Genomic DNA, 18,556 nt, shown 5'->3' with positions numbered 1-18,556 from the left:
AATTTATAGTTCAAGTGAAGACCTTGGTTTGCCTAAGTCTTCAAGACAGTAATACTCTGAGTCTGGCCCTGAGACACACTCAGAACAGATGGCTGCCATTCTGAATCGATCCACAGCATTGCATCCATTACCTGGCAAAAATTCCACACACGGTCGAATTCAGTGTCTTTTATATGGAAGTATGTTGTGGCCACAGATTTGGTACTATCTGTACCCTAAGTATTCATATGTCAAATATTTCCACACTCTGGGGGTATTGTTGACTTTCATTTTAAGGCAAAAGTGTCTGTAATTAGGGTACGGTTTATAATAAATACACTGGACACATTTTCTTTTCTTTTTTCTTATAAAACAAAAAACAAAGATGAAATATTCTCAGTAATTACAGAGATTATTATGGGGTAAAACAAAATAGAAGGTCCTAGTACATCTTTAAAATTCTCTCTCCAACATGGAATGTAGACAAAAAAAAATTAACATTTTGCCATCCACCCTCAAAAAAAGAAAGGGGAACAAAGAATTGTGTGTGTGTGTGTGTAAAATTCAAAGCTACAAATCTAAAATGAGTCCTAAACTAAAAAAGCAAGACATATTTAAACAAACTTTTGAAGAGAGCTGGCAAATTAACTACTCAAGATTTCTTGAAGGTGATATAAAATGGTAGGGGGTATCTATTAGCAAGAATTAATCACAGACTAAACCCTCTCCTCCATAGCAAAGCTCTCCATTAAGTCACAAAACATCAAACTACTAACATTCCCCCTCTTCACCACATTTTAAAAATAAAACCCACCTCTAATTCTTTAATGCTACTCAAATTTATGTTGAAAAATAAAGCTTCATTTGGCTGTCATAGCTACTTGGTGTCTAGCTTGGCCATTTCTTGCACGTAGATTCCGATGCTCTCACTGTCAAAGAGCAGAAAGTAAATGTTCTTCAAGGAGGAAGAACTAGCGTCATCAAAATGGGTGGAAATGGCTTTGAGAGTCACCTGGGCTGCAGTCTGTTTTGGGAAGCAGTTTCTATGCAGCAGAAGCAAAGGAAAAGATGGAAGTTAGTCTCAAATTCAGTCATTCTAATTGTGCATGGAAACACTGTACTCATGACACTGAAAAGAACAAAACGCATTTTCAAAATGAGTGTTTATATACTATTACATGAGAAATCCTGCATTAAAGCAACACCAGTTGCAAGTATAAAACACACAAGTCAAGAAATAAAACTCTAGGTTCTCATCGCAACATGAACTCAATTACACTATTGTACTCGCCAACAACAGTTACTATAATGTTGCAAAACAGTTTCAATTATCACTTGTTTTCATACATCTTTCTGAAATGTTCATTTTTAGGGTTGACCTTTTCCATCAATGGTCTATGCCTACATTTTTTTTTTTCCAGACATAGAAGTTCAAGCAACTTTTCCTCTCCCACTCAAAGGGGAGTGAAAAAAATATTTTCTTGCTGTAAAACAACAAACCCAAACACCCCCTCTCTCCTCCTCTTAAAAAAAATGCCAGCAAAAATCCCTAACATTCCTTTGAACAAAACTACAGCAAAAATGTTTGAAATCTGGAACTTGGTATGGATATAATTCTCAGGACTAGTTCCTTTGATTGTTTAGCAGGATGTATTCTCAAATTTAAGAGTAAGTGAAAGTAAAAGTTACTTACCTTTTTCAGTAACTGAAGTTCATTTGAGATGGTTTGTCCATATATATTCCACTCTTGGTGTGCATGCTCCCTATGCAGGTGAGATTGGTGTCTTGGCCAGCAGTGTCTGTGGGGGCTGCGCCTGTGCCCTGCATGTTCTTATGCTCCCATACGGAGGACATAAAGGATGGTGTGGGCCCAACCGTCACTCAGTTCCTTCGCCACTGAGTTCCTTCACCACTGCAGAATCCCAGTGCAATAGGACTCCATAGTAGTGGGAAAGGAGGGTGGGTCAGGCAATATACATATGAATAATACATCTTGAACTCCAGTTACCTGTAAAGGTAAGTAACTTTTCTTCTTCGAATGCTTGTCCATGTATATTCCATTCTTGTTGACTTCCAAGCAGTGATCTGATGCGTGGAGGTGGGTGCTCAAAGTCCATTTAAATAAAGATTGCAGCACAGCTCTGCCAAAGGAAGCATGAGACCTCAATGCTTCCACTATGGAGTAATGGTTGGTAAAATTATGTACTAAATCCCAAGTAGCTGCCTTAAAGATGTCCAAAGTGAGAATGATTTACAAGGAATTGCAGAGGCTGGCTGTGCCCTAGTAGAGGGGGCTCTAATATAATTGGGAGTTCTAAACTAGTTAACTCATAACAAAGCTTAATACACCCTGAAACCCATACACTGGCCTGAAATCAGTTGACCTTTTCATTCTTTCAGCTAATGCTATAAATGATTTTGGGAAAGCTCTGAAGGCCGTGGTCCTTTGAAAGCAAATCGCTGAGGACATGCAAACGTGTAAAGTGTGCAACCTAGACACTCCTTGATTAGAATGCGGTTTGGGAAAGAATACTGGCAGACAGATCATTTGATTCAAATGGAAGTCTGAAACTACCCTGGGTGGGAACTCAGGAACTTTTTTTCTCTTAGTACCAGGTATATGAATCCTAAGACAGTGAAGTGTGATTTGGGAATCTCTTCATGTGTGGAGCACATCGACAGTCTTAAAGCTAAGAAGGTCTGAGCCCTCAAAAAGAAGATTCTCCACAGTTGTCTGCCAGAACTTTGGAGCCAGGGTGCCCATCCCATAATTTCTGGTGTTGCTGTGGATTGCAAAGCAGGGTCAGAAGCGCCTAGAGGTGCCCGTAAGGATGTTCTAGCTATTAAGTCTCCTTTTGTAACTAAAAATTTAAATTCCTCTCTGCTTTCCTGACGTAGTTTATCAGTAAAATCCAAAAAAATTGTTTTAGTTCAAAAAACCATAACCAACAATGCTTGATAATTCAAATTTCTGAATTGTAAGATGGTAGAAAAACACTCATGACCAAATAAGTCAAGGAATTTTGGGTCCTTTTCACTTGGAGCAATTCTCGGTTGACACTCGGTGCTCAAGTAACCTCTGATGCTCTAGTCTGAGTACCTGAGGCAGCTAACTTTGGGCTGCCATACAATACCAAAGTCTCACACCATTCTCCCTCTAAGCTCCCACAGTACCCAATTTGGGCTATGGAGTCTCTTCTGAATGGGAGCAGTACGTAGACTTAGACATCTTTTTAGAAGTTCCCGGAGAGGATCTACCTTTCACTTTAGCAAAGCAGCAATGCTCCTTTTCCTCTGAGGACTTAATAATCATCCTACTGGAATCTGAAGATGGAGCCTCGAATCTAGTGGATCCATAACTCACTGGAGCACTTCTGGATTATGATGGAACTTGTCCAGCTGTGCCCAGATCAGAGGCTGGTCCCATGGAGCAGTCTAATAAAATCATTTTTAGATTTGCCTCCCTAGATTTTAAAGTCCTTTTAGAAAAAGATTGGTACACCAAGCATTTACTGGAGATATGGGATTCCCCAAACAAAAAAGACATCAGCAGAGACAGGAATTGCTGTCTCACAAAAGAGGCAATATTTAAAATCATGTGATTTACGATGAGATATCCCTAAGTGCCACTAACAGGAAAAAGATCTCAGTGAGGAAAATAATAAAGAAGGAACATAAAAACTTCCTAAACTATCAATAAAAGAAAGCCTATTCAGAATGTTCCAGCAGGTAATTATCCAACTAACATTAACTATCCTAATGAACACTAATAAATATCTATTACATTTAGAGATTATGAAACAAGTGATACATTGAGAGGGAGACACTGGGGGCTCCGTCTCACAGCCATGAATGGTGAGAAGTGGCAGTTGGGCCCTTCCGCCCCTTATGTCTTTAGGACAGAAGCACAAGGACAGTCGGCACATGTGCAGCCCCAATGGACACTACTGGCCAAAAACTCCAATCTTGAGTGCATGGGGTGCATGTGCACCAAGCATGGAATATAATGAACAAGCACTCTAAAGAAGAGGGTCACAATGGAGATTACACTATTTTGAAAACTATAAATCAAATTTATTTTAAAACCTACAATTTAATAATAAAAAGAGAGAACACTGTTGACCTATCAAACCTGACTTGGACTAAAACACAGTCAAACCAAGGACGGAAACAGCGAATGAAACAACACATGCATTAAAATTTTATTCCATTTCCATTTACTCTTATATCTTGAGCCCTTAAAAATATGATCCTAGTTTGAAAAGTGATTATGTAAAAATAGCACATTACTTATCAGATCAGCTCTTTCTGTCCATTCAGAGACACATCTGCTCATTTTAGGAGTAAAAATAAGCTTTTCTTTACTTTTTTTATTCCTATTAACACAGTAGAGCCAACACAATGAGAAAGAGTAGGGTAACGTCTACTCCTTCTTGTCAGTAACCAACAAAATCGTTTACTTTGGTCCAATCATTTAAAGCTCTACGAACTCGAACATAAAAGATAGTGCAAGTGTAACTAAGGGCATCTGCTGTAGCCAGCAGCGTTGCATAAGTGTAACTGAAGGCTTAAATCGGCTTGCATAAGCTTTGTTACTGACAGATTCCAAAGTGGTAAGTGGGCAGGCAGTTAAAAAAATAACAAAACACTGCTTTTTACTTGTCAACCAAGCATATTTGATCTACAAATTTTTGGGAAACAAACCTGCAATCCCACAATGATTTTTATAGTTGCTTTTCAGAGCAGAATCACACTCTAAACACAAAACAATTTTTATCTAAAAGAAAAGATTTTGAACCACTATCTGGTTTAATGGGTGCTCTTGGGAAAACCTATATAAACAAACCAAAATTTACCTTCTTCTATCAAACTGCTCAGGCATAGGATGCTCAAGCAGACTAGGTGCTTGGTGCACTATTATTTATGTCTAAAGTTATGCTGGCATTGAAGCTAACAGTTTTATAGTGAGAAACACCATTGTGAGATTAGGTAGCATAAAACTGAAGTAACGCAGTCGTAAATTAGGCCCAGAGAGTAAGAATTACTCACCAACAACACAAAGCATAGTTGGTAGGCCCAATTTTTGATCTACTAGATTTGAATCTCCTTTTTATTAGATTATGTTCTACATAATTTATTATAAAGATTTTTTTATTGATAACTTCACGCAAAAATGACACTTCATACCATTTTACTCAAGAAGAGCACTTTGTACCTGCACCACTGAAGTCAACTGGAGTTTTGCCACTGACTTCAATGGAAGTAGAATCTGGCCTCTATAATAATCCCCCTTCCTGCCACAGATGCTGTCAATTTGCAATAATATATCAGCCTCTTCTGGGTAAAGATTCATACCTGCCACTGGGGAGAGGGGGGAAAGCCACAGACTTCAACTTCTTGTCTTCTGCAGCTGTTAAGCAGTTTTTAATAGTCTCCTCAAGTTGCTCTTCACATTTGTCTGAACCCCACTGTGGGATGTGACAATGGATCACAAACTTTGCTGCTAGTCCACTGGACTGGCTGAGGGCAGCTAATACATAAAGAAAAGGCGATGATTAGTTTCTAATACAGAGGTGGGCAAACTACGGCCCGCGGGACCATCGTGCCTGGCCTTTGAGCTCCCGGCTGGGTAGGATAGTCCCTGGCCCCTCCCCAGCTGTCCCCGCTCCCCCACAGCCTCAGCGTGCTGCACCGCCAGCACTCTGGCCTGCTGCTCCTGCCAGGGAGTGCGGCAGTGTGGCTGTGAGCTCCTGCCGCTCTGAGCAGCATGGTAAGGGGGCGGAGAGGTTGGATTAGGGGCAGTGGGTTCCAGGGGGCAGTCAGTAGACAGGGAGCAGGGAGCGGTTGGATGGGGCAGGGCGGTCAGGAGATGGGGAGGTTGGATTAGGGGGTGGGATTCCTGGGGGGCGGTTAGGGGTGGGGGTGTGGATAGGGGGTTGGGGCAGTCAGGGGACAGGGAGCAGGGGGGTTGGATGGGGGTGGAGTCCCGGGGCATGGGTCCCAGGAGGGGGCAGTCAGGGGAAAGGGAGCGGGGGGGTTGGATGGGGGTGGAGTCCCGGGGCATGGGTCCCAGGAGGGGGCAGTCAGGGGAAAAGGAGCAGGGAGGTTTGGATGGGTTGGGGGTTCTGATGAGGACAGTCAGGGGGCGGAAAGTGGGAGGGGATGGATAGGGAGCAGGGGCCAGGCTGTTTGGGGAGGCACAGCCTGCCCTACCCGGCCCTCCATACAGTTTTGCAACCCCTCAGGCCAAAAAGTTTGCCCACCCCTGTTTTAATATAATCATTTTATAATTATCACACCTTCCATCCCAAAGCACTTCACTCACAACACTAATTATTGTTCACTCCAGAAAACTGTTACAAGAACATTAAGGCTGCAAAATCAAGCACTCAAAAATCAGGATATGTTCCAGAATTAAGGTTGCAAGGAGGTGATTTTTCAGAGTACTTAATATTTTGATAGCACTTTATATGTTGAAAGTACAGTTCCAATCAACTTCAGTTGCAGTTGTGAGCGCTTAGCACTTCTTCAAATCTGTCACCAGGTGTCTCACATTGGCCACCCAGAAAACGAGGAACATACAATTAGTGCTCAACTATGAAAAGTCTGGTTTAAGTGACTCGCCCAGGATCACATAGGAACTTCGTGGCAGAGACTGCAATAGAATCCAATTCTCCAGGGTCCCACTCAACTTCATGGAAATGGATAAAGTTTGGCAAAGTTGTAAGCAACTGAAAACAGAGTCTTATTTGTAGATTAGAAGGCCAGATGAAACCATTGTTATCATCTAGTCTGATCTCCTTTATAACACAGGCTATGAATCTTTCCCAAAATAATTCCTTAACTATATTTTAGAAAAACATCCAATCTGGATTTAAAAATGGTCAGTGATGGAGAATCCACAAGGATCCTAGGTAAGATGTTTCAATGGTTAATTACTCTCACTGTTAAAAATGTACACCTTATTTCCAGTCTGAATTTGTACAGCTTCAACTTCAAGCCATTGGATTGTGTTATTCCCATCTCTGCTAGATTAGAGATCCCATTATTAAATATTTGTTCCCCATGCAGGTACTTATCCACTGTAATCAAGTCACCCCCTAACTTTCTCTTTGTTAAGCTAAATATATTGAGCTCCTTGAGTGTATCAGTATAAGGCACATTTGCTAATTTTTTAATTATTCTCATGGCTCGTCTCTAAACCCTCCAATTTATCGACATCCTTGAATTGCAGACACCAGAACTAGACACAGTATTCACAACAGTGCCAAAAACAGAGGTAAAATAACATCTCTACTCCTTACTCATATTATAATGGAAAATGTTGAGAAACGTTACCTATGAGTGGTGCTACTTAAAATATACACAAGAATTTTCTGATCTACCACTTAACAAACAGTCAGTCACCTTTGGGATGGAGCATAGTATTTACAGGAGAGCTCCAGCCATTTTAAAAACTTTTAGTATCATACATTAGCATCTAAAATAATGAAAGTGGCAATTTTAAAAATACCAGCATAGCATGTGACAACACAAATGGTAAAATACATTCATTTCATTGGGGTTGTTATCTTCCCTGGCAACAGGTTACCTGAATGAAGACCATTTATTTTCCATTGATGCTAATGGGTAAAAAAGTAGTTTACTCCAAAAGTGTTTAAGACTCAGTGTGACAGTGAGGTAAAATAAATTGTAGCAAGTCTCTCAAGGGTAGTTGTGGATGGCCCTTTGCTTGGGACTTTTAAAACTAGGCTATTTATTTGGGGGATTTTTAAAATGAGACTATTTAAAGAATCCCGTCTCTGTGGTTTTGAGACACTAGACTGGACAAATGTATTAGAAAATGTATTGTAGGGAACATTGTATATAATCTTTTTTCCATCTTCAACCCCTATAAATCAGTTAATTTTGTTCACAAGTAAGATGCAACCTCCACAAAGTAAGCTCAGAGCTATACATTGCCACAGATATTTTAAAATTTCCACAAGTATTTCTTTCAGAATTATATATTTTATCATATAGCCGTTGTGCCAGGGGTGGGAGAATAGCAATTTAAGGAAAAAGATAATCACAAGATTTACATCTATATTATATTCAAAGAATTAAAGTACAGTAAGAGAAAACTTCTGCTTTGATTATTAGTTCTAATAAAATTGGTTTAATACAAGGTAACTTATGAACTACTGCTCTTTTTATACTTAATATATTATACTGTGAGCTAGATCCTTAGCTATGGCTGAGGAACACACAATGTGCAAGTCTGGGGGTGCAGGATAGGTCAAAGGTCATAAAGCTCACCTTTGCATTCCCCCAATCTTGGGGCTGACATGGGCAGAAATGGTCCTCTGGTGTAAATTAAGGCAGCCTAACTACTGCCACGGGGCTAAAAAACAAAGCCATAAGATGGGCACAGAACAGGGACATCCTAGCCCCCTCCCTTTCATCCAGGTATGTCCCCTGTACTAGCACCAGTTAGAAAGAAGGCATAGGAGCCTCTACATTACCAGAGAGATTTTTTAAAAAATATTTCCTAGTGTAGACAAAGCCCTAGATTAGCCCAAGAACAGATCAGAGTGGCAGGAGAAAGGAATGAGTATTTGTGAGGAGAAAAAGCTGATATATACAAAAAGATAATATAGCACCCTTTTTACCTTCAGCAACTTCCAAAGGTCCTTGTGATTTGCGGAGCTCCTTTACTGTTTCTAAAAATTCTTTCCCTCCAGCCTTTTCCAAGGCCTTGCCTGCAAGGAAACAAAGCAAAAGGCTTTTATTTGAAACAAACAAAACAAACTGTATTTCTTTTAAAAATAAAATACAACTGCAAATTGTTTCAAGAACAAAAATTATACATGTATTATCTTAATTCACTCTTAATCAACAGGATTTATTTATCAACCCTAAACTGCCTGTTTTTATTAATACTTATTTTTATTTACATTTATGCATTTTACAAGAACCAAATGAATAAATGTTTGTTAACATGTGTGAACTAAAAATGTATGAAATAAACACTGTATGTTTAAACCATGTGGAATGATCATGTATTCTTCACCTTGAACAAACTAAAACATTTCCTCTTTCCTACTTCACTCAGCAAAAAGAGGTTGGTATATAAACAACCAAGAGGAAATAATGTTGTATTTAATTTTTTAAAAATGCATTTTTGTAAGTGAAGCCTGTTCATTTGGACATATGGATATATCTGGATATATTGTAAAAATGAGATTCTGATATCACAAACAGAAAGCCATCTCTATTTTTTTCCTGATATGATAATAAAGAAAAAGTGAGAGGATATATGTGAATGGAAAATTCAAAAGGTTTAAACGTGCTAAATTTTTCTAAATGCCAGTTACGTTTGACCATCATTGTTCTTAATATGCATAATTAAATTAAATCATCTCCCGATAATATGAGATACCAGCAGAATGACCTTATTGTTAAAATCTTGAAATTAAGGTATGCTTTTTTGTACTGGTTTCAGAGTAGCAGCCGTATTAGTCTGTATCCGCAAAAAGAAAAGGAGTACTTGTGGCACCGTAGTCTCTCTCTAAGGTGTCACAAGTCCTCCTTTTCTTTTTTTGTACTGTCCAACATGGCTGCTTATTATTTGAGTTCTTGAAAATAACACAGCATGTAACACTTTTTTTTTACTGGTTTTGGTACAGTGAGTTAGTATTTCATTATTTGAAGTACCTGAACTTTATTCTCTATAAAATATGCCATCTTTTTTGTAGTAGAGGTTTAAAGAAAAGTGTATAGTAGAGTTTGCAGTACTTTCTTCTCAGATAGCCCTGAGAAGGATGAAAGCATGGGAACCAGATCTCTCATGCTAGAAACTATCATAAATAAGATGTGCACAGTATATGAAAAAATTCTAATCAAAATACAAAATGTGCCTTGCAAGAATTTTCCAAGAATATCCCAAAACTGCTAACCTAAAAGTCAGGTTCAGTAATTTAGAAGATGATACAGTGGTTACTGGCAGAGATATCTCTACTGTGTAACTTCACTTCAGTTCCCTGGTGGAGAAAGTGGACAATCAGCAAAACTGTGCCAGCAGAAATTATATTTTATTGCACTTCCAGAATAAGCTAACTGATCCAATTACTTTTCTGCAATAATTTATAAAATAAACAAACAGTTGAGATGCCAGTGGGGATGAAATCCTTGCTGAATGATTATATGAAGCCCTGACCCTGTGCCTATTTCTGGGATCCTGACTGCAACTGATCTCGGGCAAGTAACTTCACTGCCCTGTGCCTCAGATTCCGCACTTATAAAATGGTACCTCCTTATCTCACAGGAGTGGTGTAAGGCTTAAGACACTGATGTTTACAAAGCATGTGAGATCTACAGTGAAAGACATGATAAGAAGTATTATGACTACATTTCATTTCCTTCTGAGTTTTTTCAAATGCAAATACAAAATAATTGTAACACAGAAAGGGATATATGAAGAGATTACTCACCTTGTGCAGTAACTGCGGTTCTTCAAGATGCGTGTCCTTATGGGTATTTCACTTCAGGTGCTCATGCCCTTGATCGGAGATTTATAGTTAACAGCATCTGTTCAGCATGCATATGCACCCAATGTGTCCTCGTGCTGAACACCAAGGCTATATAGGAGTGTGCAGGCAAACCACGCTGAGTTCTTTCTTCACCCAAACATCCCTTAAGGAACAGTCTGAAGAAGAGAGGGCAGAGGGCAGGCAGTGGAGCATTCACAGGGGGACACATCTTGAGGAACCGCAGTTACTGCACAAGGTGAGTAACCTTATCCTCAAGTAATGTCCCTATCGGTCCTCCACTTCTGAGCAGTATCCCCAAATGGAGTAGGGAATTTCAGAATAGAGTCCAGAACTGAAGACAGGACTGCAGAACCAAGTGCTGTCTCGAATCTGACAGCTTGGATCAGGGCCTAATGTTTCAAAAATGTATGTATTGAAGCCTGTGTAGTGGCTCTACATATTTCAGTACATTCTTCAGTAGTGCCACAGAAGTTGCTTGTGATCTGGTTGAATGTGCTATAACCCTCTGGGGGGATGAACACCGGTAACCTTATAACAAGCAATAATACATCCAGAAATCCACTTCAGTAGTCCTTGACTAGAAATTCAGGATTCCTTGGAGCTATCTCCAAAGGAAACAATGACTTTCTAAATTGCTTGGTCCTATCTAAGTAAAACACCAATGCCCTTCTAACGTCCAGGTATGTAAGCAGGATTCCTATAGGGAACTATGTGGCTTCGGGAAAAACACAGGCAGATGAATGGACTGATGGAGATGGAACTCCAGTAGAACTTCAGGCAAGAATTTATAGACGTGAAGAGATCTTGTCCTTAAAGAACGCCATGAGATGGCAGGGGGCCTACCATCAAAGCTCCAATCTCCCTGACCCTTCAGGCCAACGTGATGGCTACTAAAAAGACCGTCTTCATAGACAAATGCAAGAGCGAACAGGTTGCCATAGGTTCAAATGGAGATCTCATAAGGTATTTAAGTACCAGGTTGAGGTTCCATGTTGGGATGGGGGTCTCGAACCTGGGAATAGAAATTCCCCAAACCCTTACAAACTTAGATGACACAGGGTGAGCAAATATGGAGAACCCTTCTACTGGAGGTTAAAAGGCTGATATTAAGGCCAAATGGTCCTTAATTGAGCTAACTGATAATCCTGATTTCTTTAGATCCAGCTGGTAATCCAGGATGACTGAAACTGACACAGATTCAAGCAGAAGGCAGTGACAACATAAATGGAAGAGTGTCTTCCATTTCTGCAGGTAAGCAGTACAGATTAATGTCTTTCTACTATTCAGTAATACCTGCTGTACTTCTGAAGAGCAGGAGGATTATAACCCTGTGAACCATCGAGGAGCCATGCTCTGAGGCAGAGAACCTCTAGGGTGGGAAGAAGCATGCGACCCACATCCTGTGACAGGAGATGAGGAATGGTTGGGAGCTTGAATGACAGCTGAGCACATGGGTGAAGCAGATAAGAGTACCAAGCTTGTCTCAGCCAGGTCAGCACTGTAAGGATAACCCTGTCCTATCTGATCTTGTTCATCACCCTTAATATCAGTGGCATTGGAGGGAATGCACAGAACAGTCCCCTCCTCCAAAACAGAAGAAAAACATCTCCCAAGGACCGGTGGCCTCATCCAGGGACCAGGAAGAAATATATGTTTGAGGGGTAACCTCCTTATTCACCTTAGCCTCCTGTTCCTCAATTGTCTCTTCCTGTGGGGGGGGACAGGTTGGGGATGGGAGAGCTGAACAACTCTGGCCTCCGTATCAGATGGTACCAGTGGTCTGGCAAATTGCTGTTAACAGACAGCCAATATTCCCCACTGCGGAGCCCATATAGAAGTGGGTGTGGCATGCAGGATTGGTTCCACCACCCTTGATAGCAAGCTATCAGACAAAGGCTTCCTGGAGAGACATGTCTGAGAATCCTGAACAGAAACAGAAGAGACCAACTGAAAGTCTTCCTTATCTTCCTCCATCAACTCCTATGGGGTAACACCCACAGAAAATGGTGTAAAGTCTTGCAGTACTGGAGGCGGTAATCCAGAGATCAGGGTCTCAGCACCCACAGGTGCTCAGTACCCATGAGGAGTGGGGACTCTCGCTCATCCATTATTGAGAGGTCCCTTGTATACCTCCTCCTGTGGTACTGAGTAAGAGATCAGTACCAATGCAGTAGCTGCATTGACAGAGCTGCTGATGGTATCATTGGTGGGCGTACAAAAGTTGATGCTAATGATACCTGACTCTATATTACATGCTTGGTGCCAAGGGTGTCGAAGGCATAGGTACAATGGCTGGACAGAATACACAGATAACAGCTGGGATGAACGCAAAGGTACCAATGGCTGGGACCAAACCCAGTGGTTCCCGTCCCAAGTGTCTATGCTCCTTGCTCAAAGATGGTAATGAGGTCTTCTCAGAACAATGTCTTGTTCCTTGGAGGTCCAGGACTTCACGAATCCGCTGGTATCGGAGGAGGAGTCCTTTGAGTCAATGGTACCAAGCCAAGAAGCTGAGGTTTCAGAGACTGTAGATCTCTTCAGAGACCTGGTCTTTTTCAGAGCTGGCTCCTTCAGATGAGAGTCTGTGCTCCTGTTTTTGGAAGTTTTCCCTGACACTTCCAACATCTCCCCTTTCTTAGGACAAGGTTGTGCCAAGTTAGAAGAGGCACTGGATCTAGGTGCCGAGGGGGAGGGGTTGGAAGTCTCCTGACCTGGCTCAGACAGTAGTTGAAGGGAGCACTCCATGATAAGCAGTCTGATCTTAATCTCCTTGTTCTTCCTTGCCCTGGGCTTGAGGGCAAGATGGAAGTTGCACTTCTTGGCGATGTAGGACTCCTCCAAGCAATGGAAGTATTTAGAGGGGCCGTCGCTCACTGGTATGGACTCTGAGCAGGAGAGGCAGCGTTTGAAGCCCAGAGAAGCCAGGAATGCCCTGCCAGGAGGAAACAAGTCCCCTAGAGGGAAAGAGAGGAGAAATGATCCTCTCCCTACTTAACTGTACTAACTAATTATAATAACACAGAAACTAACAACTAACTACACTAAGTATTCTAAGAAAGATAAACTGAGGCATGCTCAAGGGGGACACATCAAGGCTACATCTCAGACCAAGGCAGTTGAGAAGGAACTGAGGGCAGTTCATCCGCGCACTCCTTTATAGCCTCGTTGTCAGCATGAGGAGGCATAGGGCGCGGGGCTGGACAGGCACGGCTAACTGAAAATCTCTGATCAAGGGCTACAGAGGTGCATGCACACCTGAGGTGGAGCACCCATAGGAAAAATACTTGAAGAACAATTGATTATTTAACTGCGTTAGCGGCCATGGATTCTAAAAAGATGAAAACTTTTCAAAGGCAGTAATAAAAGAGAAAGAAAGGCAGTAATAAAGGACCAGCTAGGCTGTCTATACTACAGCCTGTGTTGGCATAACTTATGTCGCTCAGGGGTGTAAATATTTCACCCCCTTAAGCAACATAAGTTACACCAACATAAGCATTTATGTGCACAGCCCTATGCTGGTGGAAGAGCTTCTCTTGCCAATGTAGCTTATACCACTCACAGAGGTGGGTTTTTTATGCCAATGGGAGAGCTCTCTCCCGTCAGCATAGAGCATCTTCACCAGATGCGATACACCTGCACCGCTACAGCGCTGTATGTATAGACATACCCTTAGTCTTAATACTACGAACCACAGAAGATTTAACAAGCCTTGACTTGGAAGGGAGAATGATAAGATATCACACCTATACTATTTTGATCATGGCATTTGTCATCTCATCTGTATGTAGGCTATTATTAACAAGTCACTGATTAGCTGCAAATAGGTACCAACAAATATCTGCTCAGTTCCAGCCTGGTTTTCAGGACAGAAATGAAAGAGTATTCAATTTCAGTAGTCAGCCAGTAGACCAGATATCAGTTCAATGCCAGATTTACCTTTGCTGCTTCGAATGAGCCTTACCTATTTCCTCCTTGAGGTCTATTTCAGCAGTTGTTGGGTGAACAATGCCTTCTACTTTCATGGAGCCAATATGGCTGACGTCACTTTGTGTCAGAGAAAGCTGCAAGATGAGAATGAGAATGTAGAAAGAATTAAACTGATAATTTTAACTGTGAAATCATTTTCATACCAAATTACTACAAGAGAAGCCAGATGACTATTCATGGGTCATTCATTTTACTGTAGTCAAGTTGTCTGATTCCAAGTTTTAAACTTTACTTTTATATGCTCTTAGAGTAGACTAGGCCTAATTCCCACCCACACATCAATCACAGAACTGGAAACAACCAATAATTGAAGCCTTAATGAGAGTTTAAAAAGCCCTTCTACAGATTCTACAGTCTCATTTCTCTCTTTATTCAATCTCAACAAAAAAAGACGACAGAAATATTGAGATTATCACACAAAAAATGACATTACAGCTCTATAAGCTTTGGAAACTCACCATTTGCACATATTAAGTAGAGTTTGTTGGAGACTTGCTCTTAAATTCTGTGACTACTTCATTTGCAGTGAGCATGCTCCCTAACCTCACTGAGTCTCCCTACTTCATTCTGAAGCAGAAACACAGACCTGAACTTCTGGATGATACACAATGGATTCTTCTTCTGTTGAAAATGCCCTTTGGTCTGGGGAAGATATGCGGGGCTGGTAGCCAGAAAACTGTGACTTTTACCAATTTCCACTGAGTGGACTTCTGTGCACTTCACAACTGTTATTATTGAGCAAGGCCTAATAACTCTACTCTAGTAGCAGGGTAAGTATCAGACCTCCCCATTTTACAGAAGTAAATGGGAGGCTGCACAAAGTCACATCTGGTGGAATTGGGAACAGGACCCATATGCCAAACAGAGCAGACCCAAGGCTCATCCACTTAACTACACTATTGCTCCAAAAGAACCTGCCAGATTTATGTGCTGTGGTATGCAATCTGTAAATTGGGGCTACCCCTTCATATGCTAAAGCACTGGATTAGCAGGAACTGACGAATCTGAAGGAGTGGGAGCCAACATGTCCAGTTTCTGGTGAATCAAACCAAATTGACACTGGAGTACTGAAACCTGGGAGAGGTGCTATTGGCTTGGTGCCAATGCACAAGACTTGCATATGGTCCCTGTGCCTAAGGGGTCCAGGCCAACAGCCGTAGGTGCTGATCTCAAATGGAGTCAGTGCCAAAGAGGCCCTGACAAAGCATACATATGGCTCCAATGATTGAATATTTTTAAAAGGTTCTGAGATTCATAAGGCAGGCATGCAACTCCTTCGGGGGGGGATTTGCAGAAGAAATTTCATGAAATATATTTTTCTTTGAAAGATCATACCCTTTAAAATGAAAAAGCTTGAAGGATATCTCCATAGTTAAGTCTGTAAGAAATTATGCAGTATCTTTCAAATAGAATGATAATAAGAGGTTAAGGAAGCTAAAAAAAATCCTGACCACTATGCGAAAAAAAGAGGAAGGAGAGAGTTTTGTTAGACAGTTTAGCTGGACAATGTGGACATGGTAAAATCCTGTTAGAAACATTTTAGAATTCTGGGCAGCCAAACTGTTAGAAATCATTTTAGCTGGAAGATTAAACATGGTTTGTTAAGACAACCAGAAGCAACGTAGCCAGGCCTTAACTAAACATGGCCCCCCTCTTCCCCCATAGCTATACTGGGAGACCCAAATCATCATTTCACTCTCACCAGGAAGAAAGAATATCCAGTCTTGATCTTGTGATCCTTCAGTCTGCAGACAAATCTTATAAGGGCCTAATCCAAAACCGACTGACTTCAGTGGGGTTTGGATCCATCTTTAAATCCCAAACAACTGAGCCAGAATGCTGGGCGAGAGCTTGTGTTCATGCAGGATGGGAAATATACTTCTGCTGATTTTAGACTCCATGGTGCCATCATATTTTACTATATAACATCTGTTCTCTGACTTCTATTACCTTCTGTCCTGGAACAAGGCTCTTAGAAGACAGGATGGTGAATCCATCCCCAGGTCCATCCTCAGATGTTGAATTTGAGGCCCCTTCTTTTTCATTCTCCTTCTGCTTGCTCTATTGGAGGACAGAAGGCAAAATGAAGCAATAACAGTCAGGAAAAAGAAGGCTGTGATTATAATCTTTCAAAAGATAAAAGCAACAACCTTTTCATCTAAACTTCACAGGATGACAACTAAACCATAGCTTTTTACTACCCAAAAGTTATGTATTAGAAGAGTTCCCTACTATTTACTAAACATAGTAAAAGTTAAAGGTGGAGCACAGTGGAGGTTTGTGGTACTGTAAGGTTTAGTAGTACATACATATGTCTGCAGCATATTGAGGATTTTTGTTTTTGTTATTTTACTTATGCTGCATTAATTTATGAGTATTCAAACTAAATAACATAGCTAAATGCTCTAATTTATATGTAAAAACTGGGAGCAGCCACTAGAATCTGAAAATAAATCATAATCCAATGGTACTTCTATCACACAATTACCCATCACACAACTGATGACCTAGATGAAAAATTACTCACCAGTAACTGTAGTTTTTGGAGAGTGTTGCACCTGCAAATTCACACTTGTGGGATGCACCCCTTGGTGCAGCCTAGCTTCAGGAGTCTTCTAGGAAAAAAACCATGCCCTTCATGGCTCTGAACATTCAGACCAAAGGATGTAAGAGGCCAAGTAGATCAACACCTCAACTCCTCCTGCTAAACCCCAGAGTTTTGAGAATGTAGAATTTAGAGTAAGAGGGGAAGGTGGCTAGTGATGTGAATATGTAGAGGTATTACTCTGAGACCTACAATTATTGTTAAGTAATTCTATTTTCTTCTTAGAGGTGGTCGCTGCATGTTCCCAGCTCTGGCAGTATGGCAAGCAGTACAAACCCAAAGACGAGCTGAGCAATCCTAATTAAACAAGGATTGCAAAGTAAGTATTGGATCTAAGTGCCAAGTCAAGAACACAGTGCTGCATAAAGGTGTGAACAGAACTCCAGGGAGCAGCTCTAGTAGTTTTCTATGATGAAAGCATAAAAGAAGGATGAATTGATACCACTGTAGCCTTTGTAGAGGGAGCCCTAAAGTTCTCAGGTACTGTTACTCTGGCTAAGATGTAAGTGCATAATCTCATCCATTTCAACGGATGATGTACGGAAATGGCATTATCTTTACATTTATCCCCCAAGGCTTCAAAAAGTCTAAGTGATGACCTAAATGACTTAGTCCTATCCAAATAAAATCTCAAACACCTCTTAACATGCAGAGTATGTAGTCTCATTAGGTTTTGGAAAGAAAAACCAAATGAGACTGCAAGAGTAATGTTTTGAGTTAGGTGGAACTCAGAATCCCCTTCAGCTGCTAGCAATGGGGAAAAAAAAACAATTAAATACGTGCTCCGCTTGTGGGGTGATTGACTGATAGCCCCCTGCTAGACAGGGACAGAGGTAGGTGATGATCCACTAGATACCTGGACCTTATAAGCATACTAAGGAAGCTCAAGAGGGGAGAGACTGCAGAGAAGGCAGGACTCTCCTGCAGGCTGCGAGACATACAGGGAGCAGGGTAGGCTCCTGTGGTGGAGAGACTTAAACTAGGGCCTTGGCAGGGAGATCCTTAAGGGAAGCAACTACAGTCCCCAGAAAGGGGAGTCAGTGGAGGGAAAAACTTGCTAGACAAAAAGCAACAAAGACAAAACTCTGCAGAAGCAGATTAGGGTTCTGTGGGGGAGGCCCTGAGATAGGTCCAGTAAGAGCACTTCAGTGGACCCCAAGAGGGAAGGAAAAGTTATTAGTTTAAAGATTTACTTGGCCTTTGTTGCACCCTTTTGCTACCCTGGAATGGGTTTTAAACTTCTAAGTGACTTGACGAGAAGACCAAGCCAAAGAAGACCCTAGAGGTGACCAGTGTGCAAAGACAAGTGGTCTGCAAGGAGTGTTAGAAATAAGCATCTCTGGCAGCACTGCACTCTAACACAAAGGGGTGCACTCCTGGTGACTACTTTTGGTAAAAACTTTGGGTGGGGATACGGGACAGCTTTGTCCCCATGGCCTAGAGAGTGAAGGAA

The 18,556-nt window shown here is 41.2% G+C and overlaps 1 protein-coding gene across 3 annotated transcripts in view; it reads right to left on the bottom strand.

Moving 5' to 3' along the window:
• Positions 1 to 327: 327 nt before the first annotated feature.
• Positions 328 to 18,556, bottom strand: part of MACROH2A2 (macroH2A.2 histone) — a 35,587-nt gene continuing 17,358 nt past the window's right edge. For 2 of the 3 annotated variants that reach the window (XR_007357681.2, XR_007357680.2), the window contains 6 exons: positions 16,449 to 16,559; positions 14,473 to 14,572; positions 8,631 to 8,720; positions 5,335 to 5,509; positions 1,673 to 2,120; positions 935 to 1,022 (listed from right to left, as the gene is read on the bottom strand). Coding sequence is in view for 1 of the 3 variants with exons in the window: in XM_048858120.2 (XP_048714077.1) it covers positions 857 to 1,022; positions 5,335 to 5,509; positions 8,631 to 8,720; positions 14,473 to 14,572; positions 16,449 to 16,559 (642 nt within the window). In the remaining 2 variants the exon portion in view is untranslated. Of the gene's footprint in view, positions 1,023 to 1,672; positions 2,121 to 5,334; positions 5,510 to 8,630; positions 8,721 to 14,472; positions 14,573 to 16,448; positions 16,560 to 18,556 lie in introns of all 3 variants that reach the window. The other variant, XM_048858120.2, reaches the window with a different exon arrangement.

Source organism: Caretta caretta, chromosome 7 (assembly GCF_965140235.1).
Source record: "Caretta caretta isolate rCarCar2 chromosome 7, rCarCar1.hap1, whole genome shotgun sequence".
Classification (NCBI taxonomy): Eukaryota; Metazoa; Chordata; order Testudines; family Cheloniidae; genus Caretta; species Caretta caretta.
The sequence above is the reverse complement of the archived record's forward strand: the minus strand, read 5'-3'. Positions and strand labels throughout refer to the sequence as shown.